Source organism: Neoarius graeffei, chromosome 2, assembly GCF_027579695.1.
Source record: "Neoarius graeffei isolate fNeoGra1 chromosome 2, fNeoGra1.pri, whole genome shotgun sequence".
NCBI classification, from domain to species: Eukaryota; Metazoa; Chordata; class Actinopteri; order Siluriformes; family Ariidae; genus Neoarius; species Neoarius graeffei.
The window spans coordinates 44587983-44613210 of record NC_083570.1 but is presented as its reverse complement, the minus strand read 5'-3'; the positions used below and the strand labels follow the sequence as shown (position 1 = coordinate 44613210).

Sequence of the window (25228 nt, the reverse complement as noted above, 5' to 3'; positions counted from 1 at the left end):
ATCTCCGATGTGTCTCTTTTCCAGTTTTTTGATGTCCGTTGGTCTGTTTTTCTCTTGTAAATATGTGTGAAGAATATATAATGAAGTTTTGGTAGCCTTTCAGGTGTTCAGCGCGTCTTCAGTTTATTTATTTTGTGCTTAATCCTAGCACTGGATTAGCCTCGTCTTCTCTCTTTACCGGAGCGTAAAGAAATTATTTTCTGTTTGTCATTGGATCTTCGCATGAGCTCCGACGTGTGATGTCGTGTTGTCTTGCTAACATGCAATATTCTAACAATATTGCACGCTCGTTCTCCATTGGGGAGAGCGGCGCAATACATGGAGGATAAGCGATACGATGATAATACTGCATTCTATCAATAAACCCACTAGAAGGGAATAGAACACGTTTTTATTCCATGGAAAATGTGGCCTGTGTGTGTGTGTGTATATATATATATATATATAAGTGCTGAATAAAGATGAATGAACTTCACTGCAATCTGCATAGGTGATCAGATGAAACGTAAGAGAAAACATAAGAGCTGCTCACCACCAGTTTGTTGGAGAGCTTGGCGATGACCAAGCCGAAGGTGAGGATGTAGAGACAGGGATGATGCTCAAACAGCTGGGTGGGGGATTTCTTAAAGATGATGAAGGCCAGGGTAAGGATGAGGCCTATGTGCAGGCCAGGAGACAACACACTGGTGTCCTGTGGAGGGAAGACTTCACATAAGAACACCACATACAGCATCCTTGACTCAGGAGAGGATTACAGAACTGTGGCGTGTTTATGACATTCAGTGCTATTGTCAATGGAACATTAAAGAGGATTTTTTTCTCTTAGATAAAAACTGCTTTTAAAGTAAAAAAAAAAAAAAACAACAACCATCCGTTCAAACTGTGAAAATAAATGTTGAACCCTCTGTAGCGCCCCCTCTGGTTCAACCCCGCTATAGGTGCATATGATGTGTCATGATACACATCACTTATGCAAATCAGTCAAGCAATGTTACCGCCCTCTTGTGATGGCACACTCCACCCCTCCTCATGCCATTTTTATTCATGGATTACAGAAAATCTTTACAACTAATCGGCAATACATGCAAAAAGATGATTTTATGAACGGACAGGAAGGTAAAATATTGTCTCTCTCTTCGTACCATGGACAGGCTTCCCACACCAAGTCAAATGTCACACTTCTAAACTCTTCCCTGACTTGTTCACGGATTAAAAAGCTGAATTTCCATGACCTACGATGAACGAATAAAACCAGCCAGCCTATTTTAAATATGCTCCCGTCAATTTGCAAGCTTTAATTAGTTGTTCAGACATTTTCGGTACAAAACTCAAACGTCACTGTTTAAATATAGTGAAATAATCCGATAAAGAAAACTACTGCATGGAAAATACAACCCCAAATCAGAAAAAGTTGCGATGGCATGGAAAATGCAAATAAAAAAAAAAAAAGAAAGCAGTGATTTCTAACTTTAATTTGACTTGCAGACAGAATGAACCCAACATATTTCATGTTTTGTCTGGTCAACGTCAGTTCATTTGTTAATATACACTACCGTTCAAAAGTTTGGGGTCACTTTGAAATGTCCTTATTTTTGAAAGAAAAGCACTGTTCTTTTCAATGAAGATCACTTTAAACTAATCAGAAATCCACTCTATACATTGCTAATGTGGTAAATGACTATTCTAGCTGCAAATGTCTGGTTTTTGGTGCAATATCTCCATAGGTGTATAGAGGCCCATTTCCAGCAACTCTCACTCCAGTGTTCTAATGGTACAATGTGTTTGCTCATTGCCTCAGAAGGCTAATGGATGATTAGAAAACCCTTGTACAATCATGTTAGCACAGCTGAAAACAGTTGAGCTCTTTAGAGAAGCTATAAAACTGACCTTCCTTTGAGCAGATTGAGTTTCTGGAGCATCACATTTGTGGGGTCGATTAAATGCTCAAAATGGCCAGAAAAATGTCTTGACTATATTTTCTATTCATTTTACAACTTATGGTGGGAAATAAAAGTGTGACTTTTCATGGAAAACACAAAATTGTCTGGGTGACCCCAAACTTTTGAACGGTAGTGTACATCCATTCCTGTTTCAAGCCAATAACACATTCCAAAAAAAAAGTTGGGATGGGGGCAATTTAGGGCCAGTAATGAGGTCAAACAATTAAATAATGATGATGTCGACAGGGCGGCACGGTGGTGTAGTGGTTAACACTGTCGCCTCACAGCAAGAAGGTCCGGGTTCGAGCCCTGTGGCCGGCGAGGGCCTTTCTGTGTGGAGTTTGCATGTTCTCCCCGTGTCCGCGTGGGTTTCCTCCGGGTGCTCCGGTTTCCCCCACAGTCCAAAGACATGCAGGTTAGGTTAACTGGTGACTCTAAATTGAGCGTAGGTGTGAATGTGAGTGTGAATGGTTGTCTGTGTCTATGTGTCAGCCCTGTGATGACCTGGCGACTTGTCCAGGGTGTACCCCGCCTTTCGCCCGTAGTCAGCTGGGATAGGCTCCAGCTTGCCTGCGACCCTGTAGAACAGGATAAGCGGCAAGAGATGATGAGATGAGTACAATCACAACTTTTTCTGATTGGAGGTTAGATTACAGAGTTTCCCATACATAGACCATTGTGTGGCGCAGCGCTACACAATGGATTCCTATCGCCACACAATCAGACTCGCGATTTTGAAAAAAAAAAATTCCGTTGCATATCGTTCCGTTCATTTATAGTGCTCTTTCTTCTCGTTCACACGCGTGCGCACACACCCAGGGAGAGACGGAGAGGCGTGTACACAGGCCTGCCAGTGCACATATACCCGGACAGCAAGTAGGCCTGTTAGGCTAATTAAAAATAACGCAGCCTTCCTAATTCGCCTTCCGACCCCTTATTTTAAAAGGTAGCCTACGTCGTGCTCGTGATGAGCTTTATCATAGCCTTCCTGGCTTACAGGAAACGGACATCCCTGAGTCAGGCTATAAACCAATTTTGATACATACAGTAGCAGCTTGACGCGAGGAACTGGCCTTATTGCATTATCCCGTTTATCCCGCTTCAGCAATGACTTCCCTTACGATAGGACACTTGAGGTTTTTTTCAGGAAGCCACGCAGAATTAAATGTTCTGATAGGGCATGCAGGCTTTGCACCAATTAGGGTAATGCTTTTTCATTACTGTTAGTTGCCTTGGTGTTACCTTAATTGGTTTCTTGGTTTCTAATTATGATATTTTATTATTATTTTGTTGTTACATTATACTATTTATTTCATTTTAGTATTGGTTGAGGTAAGTGTTGAGTTCAATATTTAAAATAAAAACCTCCAGCTTGTTTTTTGCAATTTATTCCTTGAATGTCAACTAAAGAATGATTCAAAGATTACCACCAAAAAGGCAAAAACTAAGGTAAAAAACAGAGATGCACCGATTGACCGGCTGCTGATCGGAATCGGCCGATTTTCACGTGATCGGCCATGACCGGCCGGTCAAAATTAAAATATGCCGATTTTCTGCCGATCAAAACTTGTGTATCACATAGAAATAAAAGTGGAAATACTCATAATTCGCAACTAAGAAGACTGCAGCTACACTGGCAGCTTGAACATGCTTTCTAGTGCGATTGTGTTGCGCTTGCGCAGAACGGTGTCAGTCCTGCGCGCCTAACAAAAAAAAAAAAAATCACTATATTTGGATATCCAAATATAGTGATTTTTTTTTTGTGCCAGATATTGGATGTGAAAAGAAGAAAACGTTTGTGGTTGTGTGAATTTCCCAGTACAGGAATTAATACGTTAGCCTATTACCAAACATCTAGTTAGATTTGTACAAAGAGAGAAAGAAAAAAATGTATTTTTGTCTGTTTTACAGCCTTGGTTGCACTTGATTCCATTGGAAATTACTCTACAAATACACATTTGACAAAGATGATAGAATGGCTATAGTATAAGTATGACTGGAAATTATTTTTTTATTTTGATACTGAATGAAGAAATGGGTTGTTCCATAAGGCATCAGTTTTCAGATCTAAATAGGCTTATGAAAGTGTGTTCCATAGCAGTAGGCAAATAATGTATGAGGGGGAAGTTGTTTTTGTGCCAGATATTGGATGGGAAAAGAAAAAATGTTTGTGTAAATTTCCTATTTCAGGAATTAATATGTTAATACCAAACATGAAGAAAGATTTTACAAAGAACAATGTCTTTTTGTTTGTTTTCAACCTTTGAGGTGTTGAAAATTTATTACTGAAAATCTGGCAGAATGTTCTATTAAAGAAAAGATAAAAAGAAAATAGTCTTTGTGTGTGCTGTGAAGCGGTTTGAAAAAATGAAATCGGAATCGGCAGGTCACACTCCATGGAAAATCAGAAATCGGAATCGGCCCAACAAATTGCAATCGGTGCATCTCTAGTAAGAACTAAACTTTAACTTCAATTTTGGTGAGTAATTTTCATAAATTTAAAAGACAGGTTTTCCACCAACATCAAGCCCAGCAAACTAATGGCCTGCCCTGTAATGTAAAGTTGGGTCGAGGAATGAAACAAGGCAGGGTTCTGGTAAAAATTGTTTTAGCTGTCTTCTCTTAAAGAACTTAAAAGAATTTAGATTGAACTGAATAATCTCAAATGCTTCTTGTAGCTTTAAAATAGTCCCAGCAGGTGACTCTGAAGAAAAATACTGTGTGTTTGAACACCGCCCGCTGTAAACACTTTGCATACACCCCAATGACCGACTCCACCGACCGCCACGACACCACCGCGCACGATTCCCTCATCGACACAGTGGAGCACCACAAATTGCTACCTGGTCTGTGGGAAACACTGGATTACATTTTGATTTGCTTTCGGATTCGGAGTAAAATGAAAGTTTCACATGCTTTTTAGATGACTAAGAGCTGTTCTCTTTCGAGAACACCACAAACACACCCAACTATTATGCAAGTGCTCTATGTAATGGTAACTTTGGCGTTTAAGTCTTTGTTGTTTCTGTACGCATGTATTTCTTGGTGATGAAACGAATAACACACAGGAATGTCACTGGACTTGTTTTTGTTTTTACAGTGAAACATCATCGTTAAAATTTTTTTGAATGCATTTAATATAGTCTAATTACAAATGAAGAGGAAACGAGGAAGAAATAGCTATTATTAACGTGTTTTGACATTGACACATGAGCTCACTGCAACACCAAAACAACCATTTGTGTTATTCAAATGAGATTCTAGATAATTATAAGAAATGAACAGTTCTGCTAGAAAGATTGCTCGCTCAACGCAGAACCACTTACCGCCACAGTGGAGCCGTTTTTGCCCACGCCGCCACTCAGGATGACCAAAAAGTAGTTGTAGGTTGACAACAGAAATCCCCCGATGATGCCCAGGATCGGGAACGTTTGCAATTTAATACCAAGCACTGGCAACTAGCACAATATAGATATATAAATGAATAATTGAAAAAACAAACAAATAATAATAATAATAAAAATCACACCCATCATTGGAATGACAATTTACAGTAATTACCCCATGTTTCAACACTCGCTCATGTTTTAGGTCTTGAAGCTGGGAAAAAATCATGACTAGAGATGATTTCTTCGCTTAACAATATTTACCTTTGTGTGTTTGTCAATTCTCCGTGGGAGGCACAGAACAGAAGTGAGAGAGAGGTTTGATGTAACCGATGGTGTAAGGGAACATGATTTTGGAGGTAAGACCTAAATGTTGTCTACCTTCATAAGCAAGATGTTATCTGGTACAGCGGAGAATGCTTTTATAATGCCTAGACTCTGTGTGTGTGCGTGAGAGAGAGAGAGAGAGAGTCTCCTAACAGGACTATAGTTTCTCATTGTGTGCACAGAAGCACCATACCGTAGTCTCCCAAAGGCTTACTCCTCCGAAGGCGGACATCAGGTACATGATTGTAATGGCGACCTGAACCTCAGTCACATCAATGCTGAGCAAAGAGAGAAATTCGATTATAAATATGACCCCAAAAAGTCATTATTATTATTATGGTGATGATATAAATGTCTTAGTTTTTGATTAAGGTCTTGCACTGAACTTCGTGCACACTCACATGCCAAAGCGGAGCGTCCCGGACACATAGGTCTGCCAGTGAGCGCAGAAGAACATGAACATGCCCACAAAGCCACAGAAAAACATCCAGTTCGGGTAACTGCCAAGGCCAACACATATACAGGTTCCCACGGAGACAAAAACTGCAGAGAGGTCAAAGAGACAGGGGTCAATCAAAGGCCCATATCCAATACACATGCATCCATCCGTTATCCGTAGCCACTTATCCTGTGCAGGGTCACGGGCAAGCCATGCACCTGTTCCTGATTAGAGCTCAATCACAGCACAGACATATAAGGACTCTCAGTAACACCCAGACTTTGCGAAAACCTTGTACTGTGGTTTTGACCCCGTTTGTGTTTTTGGACTGTGAGTATTGTATTACCTCTGATATCCTGTCTGTGCCTCACTGCCTGTTTTTCAACTCTGCCTTTGTCTCCATTTTGGATCTGTTCGCTAGCGTGTTTTCAATAAAAAATTCTTCCTGCACTTACATCCGTCAATCACATGACAGAAACTGTCAACAAGCTAGTGGACCAATACAACTGTTTTAACTAGTTTTATATGAAACTGTCAGGAATATTTTCTGTAAAATGTGTTAGTAAATAATCCCACATTATTTTTTTAAAACGCAAATTAAAAATAAGCGCTGGATAAAAACCCATCTATCTGGGGCGCCGTGGCTCAGTTGACTAAGGCGCCATACCATAAATCCGGGGACCTGGGTTCGATTCCGACCCGAGGTCATTTCCCGATCCCTCCCTGTGTCTCTCCCGCTCATTTCCTGTCTCTACACTGTCCTATCCAATAAAGGTGAAAAAAAGCCCAAAAAAATATTTAAAAAAAAACAAACAAAAAAACCCATCTATCTTCTGGAAATAAAGATACAAATTTTGTTGTCCAGTGGTCAAGTGTTTATGAAATACATTGCCTTGCGCTTATAATCAGGTTCCTTGTGGTGGTATAGGTTTGTGTATGGTCAAGCCATCAAAAATCAGGTTAATGCATTACCACATCCTCCTTAAGTATGGAGCGCCGCTATAAAGCATGTTCTTAAGCTGGGGTCATGACAGCGTTGTAGTCGAGTCACTGACCCAAGTCTGAGTCCATGGATTAAAGCAAAAAAAAATTATTTGACTGAAAATTTAGGGGGGGGGGTTATGGGTGGATTTCGATGAAATTCTGAGAATGGTTAACTTAGAACTGATAACTTTATTATCAATTAATTAATGGATTACTATATTCAATTTATTGCACTCTTTCCATTGCTTCCGTATATTATTTTTTTTGTGGCAAACCACACAAATGCAAGCGCCTGGAATGTTTAGTTTTTTGCACCATGAACTAAATGGCTTTCCGTTTTCACCTATTTCGTACAGCCAAGCCCACCTCCACTTGTTTTACCCCTTTATCGATGGCAGACACATCAGTGCCTTCTTTCATGTAAAGCGCATCCATGCTGCCGAAACCGAAAGCAGAATGACATGCTCCTCTATGCTCGACGTCAATATAGAAAAAAAGTTTGGATCTTCGCTTACATTAAAATTAAAATTTGACCTTACTTTGTGTTGAATACGACTTCAAAAACAATTCAAGATTTTATTAAGAGAAATATTGTGGCCAACACGAGTGTTAAGTTCCCTAAAAGATCGCGTGAAGTTGGCTGCTATCTACTTTGCGTTCGTTCTCATTTTCCTCCATCATTTCAGAGGCCAGAAACAGATGTTTTGACGTAATTTAACTTAGTAGGCTATGATTATTATTTAACCGTAGTCTTCTAGACATTTTGACTGTTTGGGGCATTGAACGCTGGTGTAGGATTTTCAGGGAATAAAGTTTAGCGCATGTCGGAACATCATTGCGCTCGCAGCCTCCAACTCCTCAAACGTCCTTTAAATTGTGATATAACGTAGGCTATAAGGCACGGTTCTAACATACCTTACACACTGGCCTAACGAAAATAATAATTGTTGGGGCGTCTGCTGATTTGTTAGCTAGAAATTTAGGTCTAATTACTTCTGACAGTCTGCAAGCATTGCACCGTCGGGTCTTCAAGTCTGGCTGAAGCAGAGGAGCGGGCTTTCCGGGGTTTATTTTATTTTATTTTTTTTAACATGCTCTATTTCTATATGTCCAAGTTTGAACTGAGTCATTTTGGCAAGATTTAATTTAATACAAAACAGAAATGGTCAGACACAAGCACGCCAAGCACATGGGAATGTATTTTGCCAATTTTGACAGCGCATGTTTTTTTAATGCCGCACCGTAGACAGCGAACGTTTAAACATGATCAAACATAGGAAATGAACGACACAAAGCATGGCTCAAAAACAAAAAAGTTAAATAAACCCTGCTGATAGTTGATGGTGTTGCAACACATCAGTGTTATAACCCAATCTCTACCCAACCACCCGTCATTTTAATTCTTCTCGGATCAGCACCGACCTCACATTTGGCCTTGGGAGAGTTCAGTTGACGGAAATCCGTCACACGACGGAAAACTTTAATCCATGTCTGAGTCTAGTCTCGAGTCCCCAGTGTTTAAGTCATTTTAAAAAAATTGAGTCGAGTCCACTATTGATCCGACTCAAGTCCGAGAACAAGACTCCAACCACACCATTTGACGGTGGCTGTTTCAGTGTCATTAACGGGAGTTTGTTCCTGAACATGACGTATGAACAGGTGAATGTGCTTCTCTTTGTCAGGGAGTGTGAAGTATTCTGTCAGAGATGGTTGGGAGATGGATGTAAGTGCAGTGGGAAATTGTCCCGAGGTCTGATGAACCAAAAGTAGAAATTCTTTTTACAAATCATGGACACCACGTCCTCCAGGCTAAAGAGGAGAGGGACCATCCGGCTTGTTATCAGTGCACAGTTCAAAAGCCAGCATCTGTGATGGTACGAGGGTGCATTAGTGCACATGACATGGGTAGCTTGTACATCTGGGAAGGCATCATTAATGCTGAATGATATATACACGTTTCAGAGCAATATGCTGCCATCCAGACAATCTTTTTCAAGGAAGGCCTTCCTTCTTTCAGCACGACAATGCCAAACTGCTTTCTGCACATATTAAAAATGTATGGCTCCGTAGTAAAAGAGTCCGGGTGCTAAACTGGCCTGCCTGCAGTCCAGACCCGTCTCCCATTTAAAACATTTGGCACATTATGAAGCGCAAAATATGACAAAGGAGACCCCGAACTGTTGAGCAACTGAAATTGTATATCAGGCAAAAATGAGACAACATTTCTCTTTCAAAACTACAGCAACTGGTCTCCTCAGTTCCCAAAAGTTTACAGAGTGTTTTTAAAAGCAGAGGTGATACAACACCATGGTAAACATGCCCCTGTCCCAACTTTTCTGAAACGTGTTGCTGCCATCAAATTCAAAATGAGCATCTATTTAAAAAAAACAAACAATAAAATCCCTCAGTTTCAACATTTAATACGTTGTCTTTGTACTATTTTCAATGAAATATAGGGTTTCCATGATTTGCAAATCATCACATTCTTTTTGTTTACAGTTTACACAGTGTCCCAACCTTTTTTTTTGGAATTGGGGTTGTAAAGCAGCCATGTGCATCTTTCCCTCTTTGATATATGACAATGTGCAAGAAATTCACCTAACATCTGTGGATTGTGCACATCTTTACAGAAATGCACTTTGAATTTTGAAAAGTATTTGGCCTAACATTCCAGGACTACAAAAATGCAAGAATGGTGATCCTTTTAAAAGGTTGAGAAGAAAATGTGTAAAGTGTTTGATGACGATGAAAAGAGGGATACCTGTCGAGACTGCATCACAGCCATGATCAAAGAGTTCTCCCAGAGCTGAGCTGCTGTTGGTCCGCCGCGCTTGTTTCCCATCAATAGCGTCGAGTGACTGGTAGATAAAGAGACCTAAAGCGCTGAAAAAAAAAGCCCATGATGGAGCCTAGAAGAAAAAAAAAAAAGAAACAGAGGAATTCAAGGGTCAACCTAAATGGGTGCCATTTTTAATGTACAGTACAATAATCAGAAAAGGACATGTTTATGTCCTAATGCTGGGATCACATGACACAAATTCAGGCTGATTTTGTTTTGACTGACAAATTTCCAGCATCGGGTTCAGGGGCGATTCTAGCATCTGATCTTTGGGGGTGCTTAGCCCCCAGAGCTGACAGAGGCACCTGGCTTGAACGACAGTGTTTCCACGTTTATTCCGCATTTAGGCCCTGTCCACACTAGACTAGACTTAACTAGACAAGAAGACCAGACTAGACAAGACTAGACTTATGCAATGTTTTAACAGAAGCTGACCCAATAAACTATGATATCTACACATTTACAACCACTGACACAAATATTTACGTTATATTTTTTAACTAAACAAGACCTACTACTGCATTTGTAATGTTGGAGCTATTCATTTTGAACAGTGGTAATTGTTAATTAATGTGTTATTGTGTATTGTGTAATAATAGTGTGTATTATTATGATTTTACATTAGTTTACATTTTTTGTTGATAAGCATGATAAGAATGATAAGCAAACGTAAACGCTATGTTACATTAAATAAAATTGACTAACACACGGTGGTCTAGCACCGTAGCACTTGTACAGCTCTGCACAAAAGTATCTCGATATGGATGATAAATGTCGTTTTTATCATTCTGTTCATAGACCAGGGAACATCAATATTGCATTATGCATATTATTGTGTTGTGTTTAACAACTGTAACTCCAGTCCGTACCTTCACATCTCGCTATGCCAGTAATACTCAGGTGCTACTTCGAATTCCTCATCGGCGTGGAATCCAGTTAAAAAAAACACCATGTCGTAGCAAGCACTCGCGCGGACAGGCAACCCAATCAGACGGGACACAAGGAGGAGAGGTATTTTACTGGTCATAGACCTATCACGTAACAGGTGAATTCAAGAACACACACGCCCGCGCACACACTCATTGCGCAGTGCACAAGGGCACTTATTTCTGAAAATTACGTCCAAAAGCAGTGTTTTTGAGGGTGCTGAGCTAGGGGGTGCTGAACTCTTTTTTGGGGGTGCTTGAGCACCCCCAAAAAGAGGCTAAACACGCCCCTGATCGGGTTGACGAACAGGCCTTGTAGTACGACATATTCAAAGAACAGTGATGTGGTGTCTGGGACGCCCCACAACACCCAGACGAAAAGTCTAACATCGGGATGTTTTGTATTATCTAACTTTGTGTGGCAACCCCTGCTATGTACAGTAGTTCCTTGATGGCCATGATTGACAAGTTCTTGACCCTCTCTCCCAACAACACACAAGGACGTGAATGATGATTGGTTGAGATCAAACTTGGTGTTACCAGTCTCCCGACCAAGATACAGCAAGAACTTATGTCACACTTTATTAGGTACACCCATCCCGCTGCTGTTTTACACAGTTATGTAATAAGCCAATCCCTTGACAGCAGCACGATGCATTAAATCATAGAGATACAAATCAAGAGCTTCAGTTAATGCTCACAATGTTCAAACATCAGAATGGGAAAAATTGTGATCTCAGAGTGTGACGTTCACTGTGGCATGGTTGTTGGTTTGGGCCAGATGGACTGGTTTGAGTATTTCAGAAACTGCTGATCTCCTGGGGTTTTCACACATAGCAGCCTGTAGAGTTTACACAGAATGGTGCGAAAAACAAAAAACACTGAGTGAATGACAGTTCTGTGGGTGGAAACAAATGCCTTGTTGATAAGAGAGGTCAGAGGGAAATGGCCAGATTGGTTCGAGCTGCCAGGAAGGATCTGGTAACTCAAATAAATCACTCTTTACAACCATGGTGAGAAGAAAAGCATCTCAGCATGCAACAGCAGAAGACCACATTGGGTTCCACTCCTGCAGCCAAGAACAGGGATCTTAGAATCAAGAACAAGTTCCTATTAAAGTGGCCAGTGAGTGTACAGTGTAACTCATTTAAAGGTAAGAACTGCGGCTGTGTTTACTGCTGATGCTCTGAGCGGCCATGCTGATATGACATCACTTGCTGAACTCAGAGTTGAGGAGACCAACCTGATTTTACAAGTAGGAATTCCCAGTTGAGGAAACATTCTTTGATTTTCCCAGTTTGAGTTCAGAAATTACAAGTTGCAACCTTTGAATGCAACACTGGTCATAACAGGAAAAGCAAAATGTTGCCAGGATATTTGTATTTTGCTTGGAACTGCCTAAAATAAGTCTTGTTTTGGAAAAGTCAAAAAGAAATGTTTTCATTTGGTATGTACGCTAAATGGCCAAAGGTTTGCGCATCCCAACCATCACATCACCCATATGTCCTTGTTGAACATCCCGTTCCAGATTTATTCCCTTTTCCTGTTATAAGCAGCTCCACTCTTCAGCAAAGGCTTTCCACTAGATTTTGGGGAGTGGCTGTTGCGATTTGTATTCATTCATCTATAAGGTCATGAGTGAGGTCAGGTATTGATGTTGGGGTGCAGTCAGTGTTCCAGTTCATCCCAAAGGTGTTCAGTGGGGTTGAGGTTGAGGTCAGGGCTCCATGCAGGACACTCAACTTCTTCCACTCCAACCTTAACACACCATGCCTTCATGGAGCTTGCTTTGTGCACAGGGGCATTGTCATGCTGGAACAGGTTTGGACCTCTTAGTTCCAGTAAAGGGAAACTAATGTTACAGCACACAAAGACATTTGATACAATTGTGTGCTTCCTATTTTTTGGAACAGTTTGGGGAAGAAACACATATGGGTGTGATAGTCACAGGTGCACAGGGTGTACTTTTGGCCATGTAGAGTAGCTATGTTTTAACTTAAAAGGACTTCACAGTGGGCAGCACGGTGGTGTAGTGGTTAGCGCTGTCGCCTCACAGCAAGAAGGTCTGGGTTCGAGCCCCGTGGCCGGCGAAGGCCTTTCTGTGCGGAGTTTGGATGTTCTCCCCGTGTCCGCATGGGTTTCCTCCGGGTGCTCCGGTTTCCCCCACAGTCCAAAGACATGCAGGTTAGGTTAACTGGTGACTCTAAATTGAGCGTAGGTGTGAGTGTGAATGGTTGTCTGTGTCTATGTGTCAGCCCTGTGATGACCTGGCGACTTGTCCAGGGTGTACCCCGCCTTTCGCCCGTAGTCAGCTGGGATAGGCTCCAGCTTACCTGCGACCCTGTAGAACAGGATAAAGCGGCTAGAGATAATGAGATGAGACTTCACAGTGAGGCAACGTACCTCAATGTTCTAACTATACAACATGGTTCTAAATCTCAGCACCTCTCATAGCTGGAACCCTGGCTACTGATTTACTGACTTTGTGTTGATGACCCAAACATGTACAGTAGTAAACCATAATAATCATAACTGTTCATTCCTTTTAGTCTGTATTAGAAGCACTTCACTAACTAACTAACTTGCAATGTTGCATTAAAGTACGTTAGTTAGCACTACTTGGCTGAGCCAATTACAGTGCCTTGCAAAAAAGTATTCATCCCCCTTGGTGTTTGTCCTGTTTTGTCGCATTACAAGCTGGAATAAAAATGGATTTTTTGGGGGGAGGTTAGGACCATTTGATTTACACAACATGCCTACCACTTTAAAGGTGCAAATTGTTGTTTTATTGTGACACAAACAATAATTAAGATGAAAAAAACAGAAATCTGGAGTGTGCATGGGTATTCACCCCCCCCCCAAGTCAATACTTTGTAGAGCCGCCTTTTGCTGCAATTACAGCTGCAAGTCTCTTGGGGTATGTCTCGATTAGCTTAGCACAGCTAGCCACTGGGATTTTTGCCCATTCCTCAAGACAAAACTGCTCCAACTCCTTCAAGTTAGATGGGTTGTGTTGGTGTACAGCAATCTTCAAGTTATGCCACAGATTCTCAATTGGATTGAGGTCTGGGCTTTGACTAGGCCATTCCAAGACATTTAAATGTTTCCCTTTAAACCACTCCAGTGTAGCTTTAGCAGTATGTTTAGGGTCATTGTCCTGCTGGAACGTGAACCTTCATCCCAGTCTCAAACATCTGGCCGACTCAAACAGGTTTTCCTCCAGAATAGGTCATTTGCAGGAATTGGTCACGTGTCAGTTTTCCCCATAGCAACAAGCCCGTGGTGGGCAAGCTAACTTGACATTCCTTGACAACCATAAGAGTTTGACTGGCGATGCAAAGAAATCCATTTCTATAATAGCTGTTTTTACCTTTTCTACTGTCTTTTTTGACCCGAATTTTCGTGTGTACTTGGGGAAAAAATTTGTGATTTTAACTTCTGTCGTAAGTTAAAGTGAATCATTGGCCGTAAAAGAGTTTTTTGGAATCAAGTTGGTCGCCGCCGAAAGAAATTCACGTGCGAAATGGTGGATTTCTCAGGTATGTTTATAACTTATAATTTCTCCTCTTCTACCTTCATCATTCGCTTAATGTGTGAAGATTCTTGAAAATAAATACAGATATATTTGTAGATGTGTTTTTAGCCGATAAGAAGCAGATTTATTCGCATCATGATTCGCTTTAACTTATGACAGAAGTTACAACCACAAACTTTTTCCAAGTACACATGAGAATTTGGGTCAAAAAAGACAGCAGAAAAGGTAAACACAGCTATTATACAGTAGAAATGGACTGCTTCACATCACCAGGGCTTGTTGCTATGGGGAAAATTGACACGTGACCAATTCCTGCAAATGGCTTATTGCCCTGTATTTAGTGCCATCCATCTTTCCTTCAGTCCTGACCAGCTTTCCTGTCCCTGCAGATGAAAAACATCCCCACAGAATGATGATGCTGCCACCACCATGCTTCACTGTAGGAATGGTGTTCTCAGGGTGTTGGGTTTGTGCTACACATGGCGTTTCCCATGATGGCCAAAAAGATCAATTTTAGTCTCATCTGACCAGAGAATCTTCTTCCATGTGTTTGGGGAGTCTGCCACATGCTGTTGGGCAAACTCCAAACGTGTTTTCTTCAGCAATGACTTTCCTGGCCACTCTTCCATCGAGCCCCACTCTGTGGAGTGTACAGCTTAAAGTGGTCCTATGGACAGATACTCCCATCTCCGCTGTGGATCTTTGCTGCTCCTTCAGTGTTATCTTTGGTGTCTTTGTTGCATCTCTGATTAATGCCCTCCTTGCCCGGTCTGAGAGTTTTGGTGGGCGGCCTTCTCTTGTCAGGTTTGTAGTGGTGCCATGTTCTTTCCATTGTGCTATAATGGATTTAATGGTGCTCCCTGGGATATTCAAAGTGTGGGATATTTTTTAGAAGCCAACCCTGATCTATACTTCTCCACAACTTTGTCTCTGACCTGTTTGGAGGCTCCTTGGTTTTCATGTTGCTTGCTTAGTAGTGTTGCAGAGTCAGGGTCCTTCCAGAACAGGTTGATTTATCCAAACATCATGTGACAGATCATGTGACACTTTGATTGCACACAAGTGGATCTTAAATCAACTAATTCTGTGACTTATGAAGTGAATTGGTTGGACCAGCTCTTATTTAGGGGTTTCATACGAAAGGGGGTGAATACCTATGCACACTCCAGATTTCTGTTTTTTCATCTTAATTATTGTTTGTGTCACAAAAAAACAACGTGCACCTTTAAAGTGGTAGGCATGTTGTGTAAATCAAATGGTGCTAACCCTCCAAAAATCCATTTTAATTCCAGCTTGTAATGCGACAAAACAGGACAAACACCAAGGGGGATGAATACTTTTGCAAGACACTGTAGGTATCCGGGCAACCGAAGCATGGTATTAGAGCTTGCGCACTGGACTAGATAATGAATTTAAGATTTTTCCACCCATGCAAATTTATTAACATATTACAACTACTACAAGCTACACATCACTGCATGTCATCAACGTCTATGAACTGAAAGAACTAACCCATATCTAGTGTATGTAAGTTATCACTAAATGTATATTGGTGACTTTGTGTGGACAAACTATATGTAGTGCTGGTAAAGTTCTAGGCCATTTTATTGGATCAGGATTTTAATCATAATCTGGGATACCGTCTTTCTTACTCACAACAAGGACAAACATTTTTGACTTGCGCATTGAATGTCTCGTCTTGTGTCAACAACAGCGTTGTTAGCTCTGTGAGCAGGAAAAAAAAAAAATCATCATCATTCAAGGCGTGTCACTTACTTTCAGCAAGCACATCATCCTGGTCAGGGTTGGGGTGGATCCAGAGCTATGTGGAATCATCACAGCCAACTGGGGCAAAGGATCAGAGCCGACCCACTAGGCTTGTGCGATGTTTGTTTTTCAAATGATTGATTTTCCATTTTAAAATATTGCGATAAATTATTTAATTGATAAGTAGCCTTAAAAAAAAGCAGGAACGTGAGCTTTTCTACCATTTCAGGTTTATGGAGAATAGAGCAAAGTGTAATAATATCATCAGCTTAGGGCTGGGCGATTTTACGATTACGATGTTATTCACGATATAAAATCTCTACGATTAGAAATTAGACACGTACGATATGCCTACGATAAGCCTACGCCTTCAATAAAATTACTTCATCCGAAGTTTTGACAGACGCGCGAATAGCCAATCATAACTAAACAGTACCGCACGAACCAATCAGTTGGAAGAGAGCCACGTCTAGTTAGGTTGCGTGCACACACAAACACACACACGTGTAGCAGCAACGCACAGCATGGCTGTGGTGAAGTTTGCAGGAGCGCGGCATTTCTCCAACAAAGCGATTATAACAGGGTTCCCGCGGGGTTTTAAAAGGTAGTTAATTAAAATAGGCTAAATTATGGCCAGTAAAAAGTAGTAAAAGGTAGTAAACGTAATCTGACGTGGTAGTAAATTTTTTTGACCCCCATCCAACTGGGCCTATGTGTTTTCTAATTCGTTTAATTAACCTGCATGCCATAATATCCATAAATTACTACATTTGGGCGAATTTATTTTTATGTATCGAGGAGGACCGCAGTGAGGAGTTGGTGGCGCATGCGCATTGAATTCCAATAACGGTCGAATCCAGTATAAATTTATACCAGAGATTGTTTAGTATGAGACTGACTTTGTTTATATGGCTCTAGTCGAATCTATCTGTTGACCCGACTGGCGACATCTGCACAAGAATTAAACAATGGGGAAATGCAAATTTTCAGACCTCTGGCTGGAGGAACCTGATTTTAAAGACTGGCTAAAGGTGGTAGATGGCAATCGGCGAGAGGCGCTCATTGAAAAGTTGATCGAGGCACATGTAATGCGTTGTGTGTGCACCATTTGAGGCATCCAAAATGTGATGAGCAAATCTGTTGAACTGTTCAAATGATTAAGATTAACCCTCTAAAACACTGATCTCTGGGAGGAAGGTGCTGACTCTGCCCACGGGCCTTCACGACTACAGGACTGGTGCAAATGACTATCTTAAGCAAACTTGGCAATGTGTTGAGAGACTGCCAAAATAGGGCTTGGGTTATGTGTGTTTTGTATCTTTAGGGTGTGTGTCTTGTCTTTGTCATGTGTGTGTGCACTGTGTGTGTGTGTGGGGGGGGGGGGGGGGGGGGGGGGGTTCGTGTTTGCCATTTGACCTGATCTAAATGTAATGAGTTGATGTACCTAAGCACATAAGATTTTTTGTGCAAATCTGTTCACCTGTTCAAAAGATTATTCCACAAACAAAATGTTGGCCATCTTGAAAGTGTTGGCTGACAAAATGTAATCAGATCTTGTACCTAATGTGAAGTGTTGACACACAAGGTTTAGTGCAAATCTGTGTACCCGTTAAGAGGTTATGGGCCACAGTTTCACAGTTCAATAAAATTATAACTTGTATGTGGAAGTTTGTTTTCTTTTATGCAAATATGCATTACTCCATGTGTAGCCCTAGCAATGGGAGGTTCTATTATGCGTCCAAAGGGAAAGAGTTACACTACCGGTACGTTCAGATTTTCTTTCTATCTTGTCTCATCAATCCAACTCTTTGGGTAGAGTTGTCACTAACTTATATGTAGCACATTCACTTGGACTAACACATACACTCAAAGATTACCTTGTTAAATTGTGAGAAAATGTCCAAATCCAAATTGTCGCTGTGGTAGTAAAAAAAATTGTGAAGGTAGTAAAAAGGTAGTAAATTCAACATAAAATATCTGTAGGAACCCTGTATAAAAATGAGCGAGAAGCCGACTGACCGGGGTTCTGAACAGGAAAGTCAGAGCACTGCCCTGGAGGACATCGTTGAAAAGAAGGGCCAGAGATCTTCGGTTGTGTGGAGGTATTTTGGATATTTAAAATCGGACATACAACAAAGTGTTACACAAAACCTTAAACACACTGACGTACAAGATTGCACTTTTTTTCTCCTTACAGCATAAGGTTTACACATCAATATGTCTTTTATGTTTATTTGAAAGCTGCTAGAATTTGCACAATTGATTAACAATGGTATATAGTTTTTATTTTTCAGTTTCAATTTATTCATTTGAACAAAAAGAACAAAAGAATGTGCATCCAGTTTGTTTTGGTTCTGTGAAACTTGAAGGCTTGTTAAGCTATTTTTGTTAATTAGGAAGGAACTACTAATTTGTAATGTTCATATTTTGAGCAGAAAATTAAAGAAAATACAAAAATGGTGATTTGATTTATATCGTGATATATATCGTTATCGAAAATTTTGAAAAAATATATCGTGATATAATTTTCTCTCATATCGCCCAGCCCTACATCAGCTGTGCAGTCAGGAACTGCACACATCACGAAATCTCCGCTGGGTGGTGGGAAACATCATAACATCACATTTCTATGTAATTCTCTGAGAAATCAGGTGTCTAATGTTCTCATGGCGACATTCTCTCGGTTGATCAGTGTTCCAAACAAACAAAACCTGCATATTTAATCTCTGTCTAATTATCATCAGCTTCAACATTTGTAAAGGTGTTAGACTTGACACGTCATCGTTGGCTTGTTTAAATATTCTCCATTAACCGTGACAGAAAGCGAGAGGGTTGGGAGATTAGGGGAAGGGGCGGAGCTTCCAGGAAGTGTCTGTTAAGATCAGAGTGAGTTCAAAAGACATATGAAGATCATTCCAGAGTCACAGGTCAGTTGACTTCTTTCTCATTTAGAAAAAGAAGCACATTGAGTGAGAACTCATACAAACGTACAATGCCAATTCCAAAAAAGTTGGGACACTGTATAAAACATAAATCAAAACACAATGTGAAGACTTGCAAATCATGGAAGCCCTATATTTCATTGAAATTACCGTATTTTTCGGACTATAAGTCGCACTTTTTTTCATGGTTCGGCTGGCCATGCGACTTATACTCCGGTGCGACGTATATATGTTTTTTTTTTTCACCGCGGAATAACTGGAGCTGATGCTGAGTCTGACAACAGCCACGCAGAAGAAGAGGAAACGGCGCTTCGTCTGCCGCTGGAGTTGGCAGAGTTGTTCAGAAGCGACACCGAGGATGAGGAATTCAATGGATTTGCTGATTTGGAGTGAAATCGCCAGCTTGATAAACTTGATTGACCTGTGTTTTATTATTAATGATAGGGCTATAGTTATTTAAATAAGTTATGTAATGATTTTAGGCAGTGCTTAATTTGTGAAGTGGGAGGTCCCGGAACGCAGGAGGTGGGTGGGTCCGGCGACTCAAAAAAAAAAAAAAGGTGGGGGGTGGTTTACTATAACTTTACGCACACGCGCTTATTGTGTGTGTAAAAAAAAAAAAATCAGACATTATGATCTTAGAAAACGCTTTAGTGACGAACAGTTACAGACAGTAATATGTCGTGATATGTTATAAAATATTATTTTTATTAGGCTATATATTAAATTATATATTAAATTTATCTTCTAAAATAACAGACTACTCATATCACAACTGGTTTATTTCACCATTGGAGATCAGATCACACAAGACATGAGTTAAATTACTCTTTTTAAGGATTTAAGTAGGGGATTTAAAAGCGGTTGTTGTTTTTTTTTTTCACTAGACGGTTGTCTTTGGAGATGATATACCTATAGCCTACTTGACCTCTGATTTAATGAAATAAAATTCGACAAAAATGAAGAATGACTCTCCTCGATGATGACTACAGCTTTAATAACACAGATGAAAGAGCCACGGGGCGATAATAAGCCCTACCGGTAAAAATAATCTAAAAGCAAACTGATTAATGCATCAGTAATAGACTACTAATATTAGTTATAATAATAATAATATAGGCTATTAGTAATAACGATAGTGATAGTGTTAAAGATAGTAGTAGATATTTAAAATAATCAGACTAGGCTACTTACAGGGCAAAGGGCGCGTTACCACTGCTCAGCTGTTCGTTTATTAAATAAACAATGCAGTCGCGCAGTAACCACGCGCCGCTTATCAGATACAATCACAGATTCTATGGATAGAATAACCCTTCAAAAAAGTGCGACTTATAGTCCGGTGCGACGTATATATGTTTTTTTCGTCTTCATAATGCATTTTTTGGCTGATGCGACTTAAACTCCGGAGCGACGTATAGTCCGGAAAATACGGTAGTACAAAAACAACATATCAAAATGTTGAAACTGAGAAATTATTGTTTTTTGAAAAATCTATGCTCATTTTGAATTTGATGTCAGCAACACGTTTCAGAAAAGTTGGGACAGGGGCAACAAAAAAACTGAAAAAAATTGTGCAATGCTAAAAAAAACCCCAACAACATTAATTTGGTTAATTGGCAACAGGTCAGTAACATGACTGGGTATAAAAAGAGCATCCCAGAGAGGTGGAGTCTCTCCGAAGTAAAGATGGGGATGGGTTCATTGCTCTGTGAAAGACTGCGTGGGCAAACAGTGCAACAATTTAAGAATAACGTTCCTCAATGTAAAATTGCAAAGAATTCGGGGATCACATCATCTGCTAGGGATGAGCGAGTACAGCATTATCTGTATCTGTTAACCATATGAATTATCTGTATCCGTATCTGTACTCGGAGTGGGCGGGTCCTAACCCGGAAGTGGGCGGGATTTAACCCGGAAGTGGGTCTGGTTGTCTTGAAACGGGCGGGACTTTAACCAGGATGTTATTTAAAGCATGCAATTGATATGGGTTGATCAGAAATTGTTATATTTATTGCTGATTAGAAAACGATTTACAGGACAGCATCAGCATTGAGCTTCAGATCAATGGTTTTGATCACGATAGCAAACGAACTATTTACAGAACAAGTTTTGCAACAATGAATACAACACATGCGGTTGCAATTATGAAATGAAACGTAATGAACAAGAGTTTTCATACTCAACATAACTTTCTTTTTTTAATTTTTTTTTGGTTCTTTTTAATTTTTTTATTTCCACACCAGGTGTGTGTGTGTGTGTGTGTGTGTGTGTGTGTGTGTAGCTTAATTTGTAATATTATTTATACCACTACTACTTAGAAAAAGTGTCAGACACTCAGTGCGTGAAGTAAAATAAAACTGGTTAGAGCCAACTGACGGTTTAAAAAAAAAAAAAAAACTCCGACGACCGTCAGAGAGAGACAGAGAGAGTGTAGCTTAATTTGTAATACTTATACCACTACTACCTTTATTTTTACATGAATTACAGCAAGAAAGTGTCAGACACTCAATGCATGAAGTAAAAAAAAAACCCTGTTTTTAAGCAACAGTTAAAAAAAGAAAAAAAAATCTCCGACAGGCAGAGACGCAACGCGAGTCGCTTTCTACCAAGCACCACGTCTGAACGAACCCACGTTTACCAGAACTCTACTGGTTGTAAGTAAGTACAAACTAAAATAAAAACAAACTTGAAGCTGAAGAAACCCGAAACGTTAACGGAAAAGAGCCGCGAACCTGAGTGACTGAGGGAGAGACAGAGAGCTGTTCTCTGTGTGAGTGAGCAGAGCGGTGTGTGTAGGGGAGGGGCGCTGTGACGCTGTGTGAGGATTTTCATTCAGTCCGAGCACAGATATTGACTCGTATTACTCGTATAATACTCGTACTCGGCAAAAGTGCTTTATCCGTACCGGATACTCGTTTCAGCCGAGTATCCGGCTCAACTCTATCATCTACGGAACATAATATCATTAAAAGATTCAGAGAATCTGGAGAAATCTCTGTATGCAAGAGACAAGGCTGAAAACTGACATTGGATGCCTGTGATCTTCAGGCCCTCAGGCAACATTTGAATTAAAAGCAGACACGTGTCTGTAGTGGAAATCACTGTATGGGCTCAGGAACACTTCAGAAAACCATCGTCTGTGAAAACAGTTCATTACTGCATCCACACATGCAAGTTAAAACCAGATATAAACAATATCCAGAAACACCGCCACCTTCTCTGGGCCCGAGTTCTTTTACGATGGACTGAGGCAAAGTGGAAAATTGTCCCGAGGTCTGACGAACCAAAAGTAGAAATTCTTTTTAGAAATCATGGACACCACGTCCTCCAGGCTAAAGAGAAGAGGGACCATCCAGCTTGTTATCAGTGCACAGTTCAAAAGCCAGCGTCTGTGATGGTATGAGGGTGCATTAGTGCACATGACATGGGTAGCTTGTACATCTGGGAAGGCATCATTAATGCTGAATGATATATACACGTTTCAGAGCAATATGCTGCCATCCAGACAAAATCTTTTTCAGGGAAGGCCTTCCTTCTTTCAGCAAGACAATGCCAAACTGCTTTCAGCACATATTAAAACTGCATGGCTCCGTAGTAAGAGAGTCTGGGTGCTAAACTGGCCTAAATGGCAGTCCAGATCCGTCTCCCATTGAAAACATTTGGTGCATTATGAAGCGCAAAATATGACAAAGGAGACCCCGAACTGTTGAGCAACTAAAATTGTATATCAGGCAGGAATGGGACAACATTTCTCTTTCAAAACTACAGCAACTGGTCTCCTCAGTTCCCAAATGTTTACAGAGTGTTGTTAAAAGTAGAGGTGATGCAACACAGTGGTAAACATGCCCCTGTCCCAACTTTTTTGAAACGTGTTGCTGACATCAAACTCAGAAAGACCATATATTTTTCAAAAAACAATAACATTTCTCAGTTTCAACATTTGATATGTTGTCTTTGTACTATTTTCAATGAAATATAGGGTTCCCATATACAGTATTTGCAAATTGTCACATTGTTTTTATGAACAGTTTACACAGCATCCCAACTTTTTTTTGCAATTGGGGTTGTAAAATTGAATGAAGCAAATTGAATAAAATGCTTAATAGTTTACAGGGCTGGTAATATTATATTACCAGCGATAAAAATAGCACATGATATCGTAGCAACATTGTTATATCATACAAGCCTATAATCCACAGACCCCTGGAGTACTGTTCAACTCTTATCAGTACTATATGCATGGTCTAAAGCCAAGCTTTGTAAATGATGAAAATGGGGTCTGATAATCCTGCAAAAAGGAGATTATTCAACAGCAGAGGAATTTATATAGGATATTATCGTGGTGCAAAGATATGAAGTTTATCTTCGAGTAGTGAATGAATATTTCATGAGTGAGCAAAGCGAATGAGTGAAATATGACACAAAATAAAGATAAATTTCATATCTTCGCACCACCGTGTAAATGTTCTTTATATAGAGATGAAAGTGGAGCAAAGAAAAAAAATCCTTAACTTTTGAAAGCCAAACTAAGACGGGGGGGGCAACGTCCCCCGAAAATATTTTAATAACATAACATGCAAAACCTTGCACTCTAGTGCATTTTAGTACTTATTTTCACTTCACTAAAACAAGTTATAACTTTTAAGCCTTTTTTTTCATGTAGATTAATGATTAACATGTCAAAAATATCAAATTTAATTCCCCTAGTTAATGAGTAATTTTCAGGAGTGCATTTAAAAAAACGCGGTGATTTTCCTGCTACACAGTTCATTACTTTGAAAAAAAATATCAGACAGTTGAAGGTAAACTCAGCAAAATCCCAAAACAGTGCTGTTAAAAAGTAAAGGTCTGTTAGAGTTTCTAAAGCTTTCAGCTTTCAATGTTGGGGACACTGAGCCTCGTTTATCAATCTTTTAGTAGAGTTGTGTGTTTGCAGAAGCTAAAGTGAACTAAACATTTCCAATTCATATTTATGTGAGTTGAAGCCAATTGTTTGCATTAGTTTGGATTGTCTGTAAATTTAAACACACCAATGAAGACCAAATTTCTCATGTAAATCAGGGGCGTAGCTAGGATTTTTTTTTTTTGGAGGGGTCACACACTGACTGGCAGCCTGAGTACATTATGTAACAAAAAATAAATTACCATTGCTAGTTTTAGGCAGCTTAGAAACCGGCTCTTCCATTATTGCCGTTTCTTCCACGTGTTCTAGAAACGGCACTAAAACTTAGCTTCGAAACCACAAAATGCAACTTTGATGGGAAAAAAATATATAATAAATTGCTGACCTCTCTTCACGTTGAAAGAAGGAGGAAAGTTTTGCTTGTTTTGACATGGCGAATTATTAACACAAGAGGAGATACTCGTAATTCGCAACTAAAAAGACTGCAGCTACACCGGCAGCTTGAACATGCTTTCTAGTGCGATCGTGTTGCACTTGCGCAGAACGGTGTCAGTCCTGCGCGCCTTAGCTCGTGCACCTGAAGGCGCGCCTTGGGCGTGCGCGCCTAACGAGCTCCGGCACGCGCGCCGTTAACAAAGAACACGTCTTTAATCAATGAACTATGTTTGGGCTATTTAAGGACCGCGCCCATGCAAGGACGATGCGAAGTATTACACCGCGTCTAGGAACACGAAAAATCCGAAAAATAAATTTCTCCATTCAGAAAACCAGAGATTTTCAAGAGTTTTGTCAAATATCCGGATTTCCGGGTAAATCCGGAAGACTTTCATCTATATTTATATTATGTAGACACATCTCCAAAAAGAAACTTATATATGCAAGTTAATCAAAAGAATTTTAATTCTGAACCGGTTCGCCATTTTGACAATGTGCATCGAGTCAGTGGGAAAACACTGGGAATGATGTCATCAGAGTGAAATATCGGGAATTATTATACATACAGGACACTTTTTCGATGGAATAAAAGCATGTTCTATTCCCTTCTAGCGGGTTTCATTCATATGGTTTGATGGCATGCAATATTGTTAGCATACTGCTTATCCTACGTGTATTACCCAATGGAGAATGAGCGTTGAATATGGTTTACGATATTGTCAAGATATGACATCACACGTCAGAGCTGATGCGAATATTCAATGAGAGTTTTCTGCTGCGCATGCGCACACGCATTTGTTTGTTC

General features: G+C 40.2%; 1 protein-coding gene across 1 annotated transcript in view; it reads right to left on the bottom strand.

Moving 5' to 3' along the window:
* The window catches only part of chpt1 (choline phosphotransferase 1), a 43628-nt gene that overhangs the window by 8309 nt on the left and 10091 nt on the right, over positions 1–25228 (bottom strand). Inside the window, exons 2-6 of the mRNA XM_060907870.1 lie at positions 9838–9985; positions 6055–6196; positions 5847–5931; positions 5267–5398; positions 533–691 (exon numbers count right to left, since the gene is read on the bottom strand). Of these exons, the coding sequence (XP_060763853.1) occupies positions 533–691; positions 5267–5398; positions 5847–5931; positions 6055–6196; positions 9838–9985 (666 nt within the window). The remainder of the gene's footprint in view (positions 1–532; positions 692–5266; positions 5399–5846; positions 5932–6054; positions 6197–9837; positions 9986–25228) is intronic.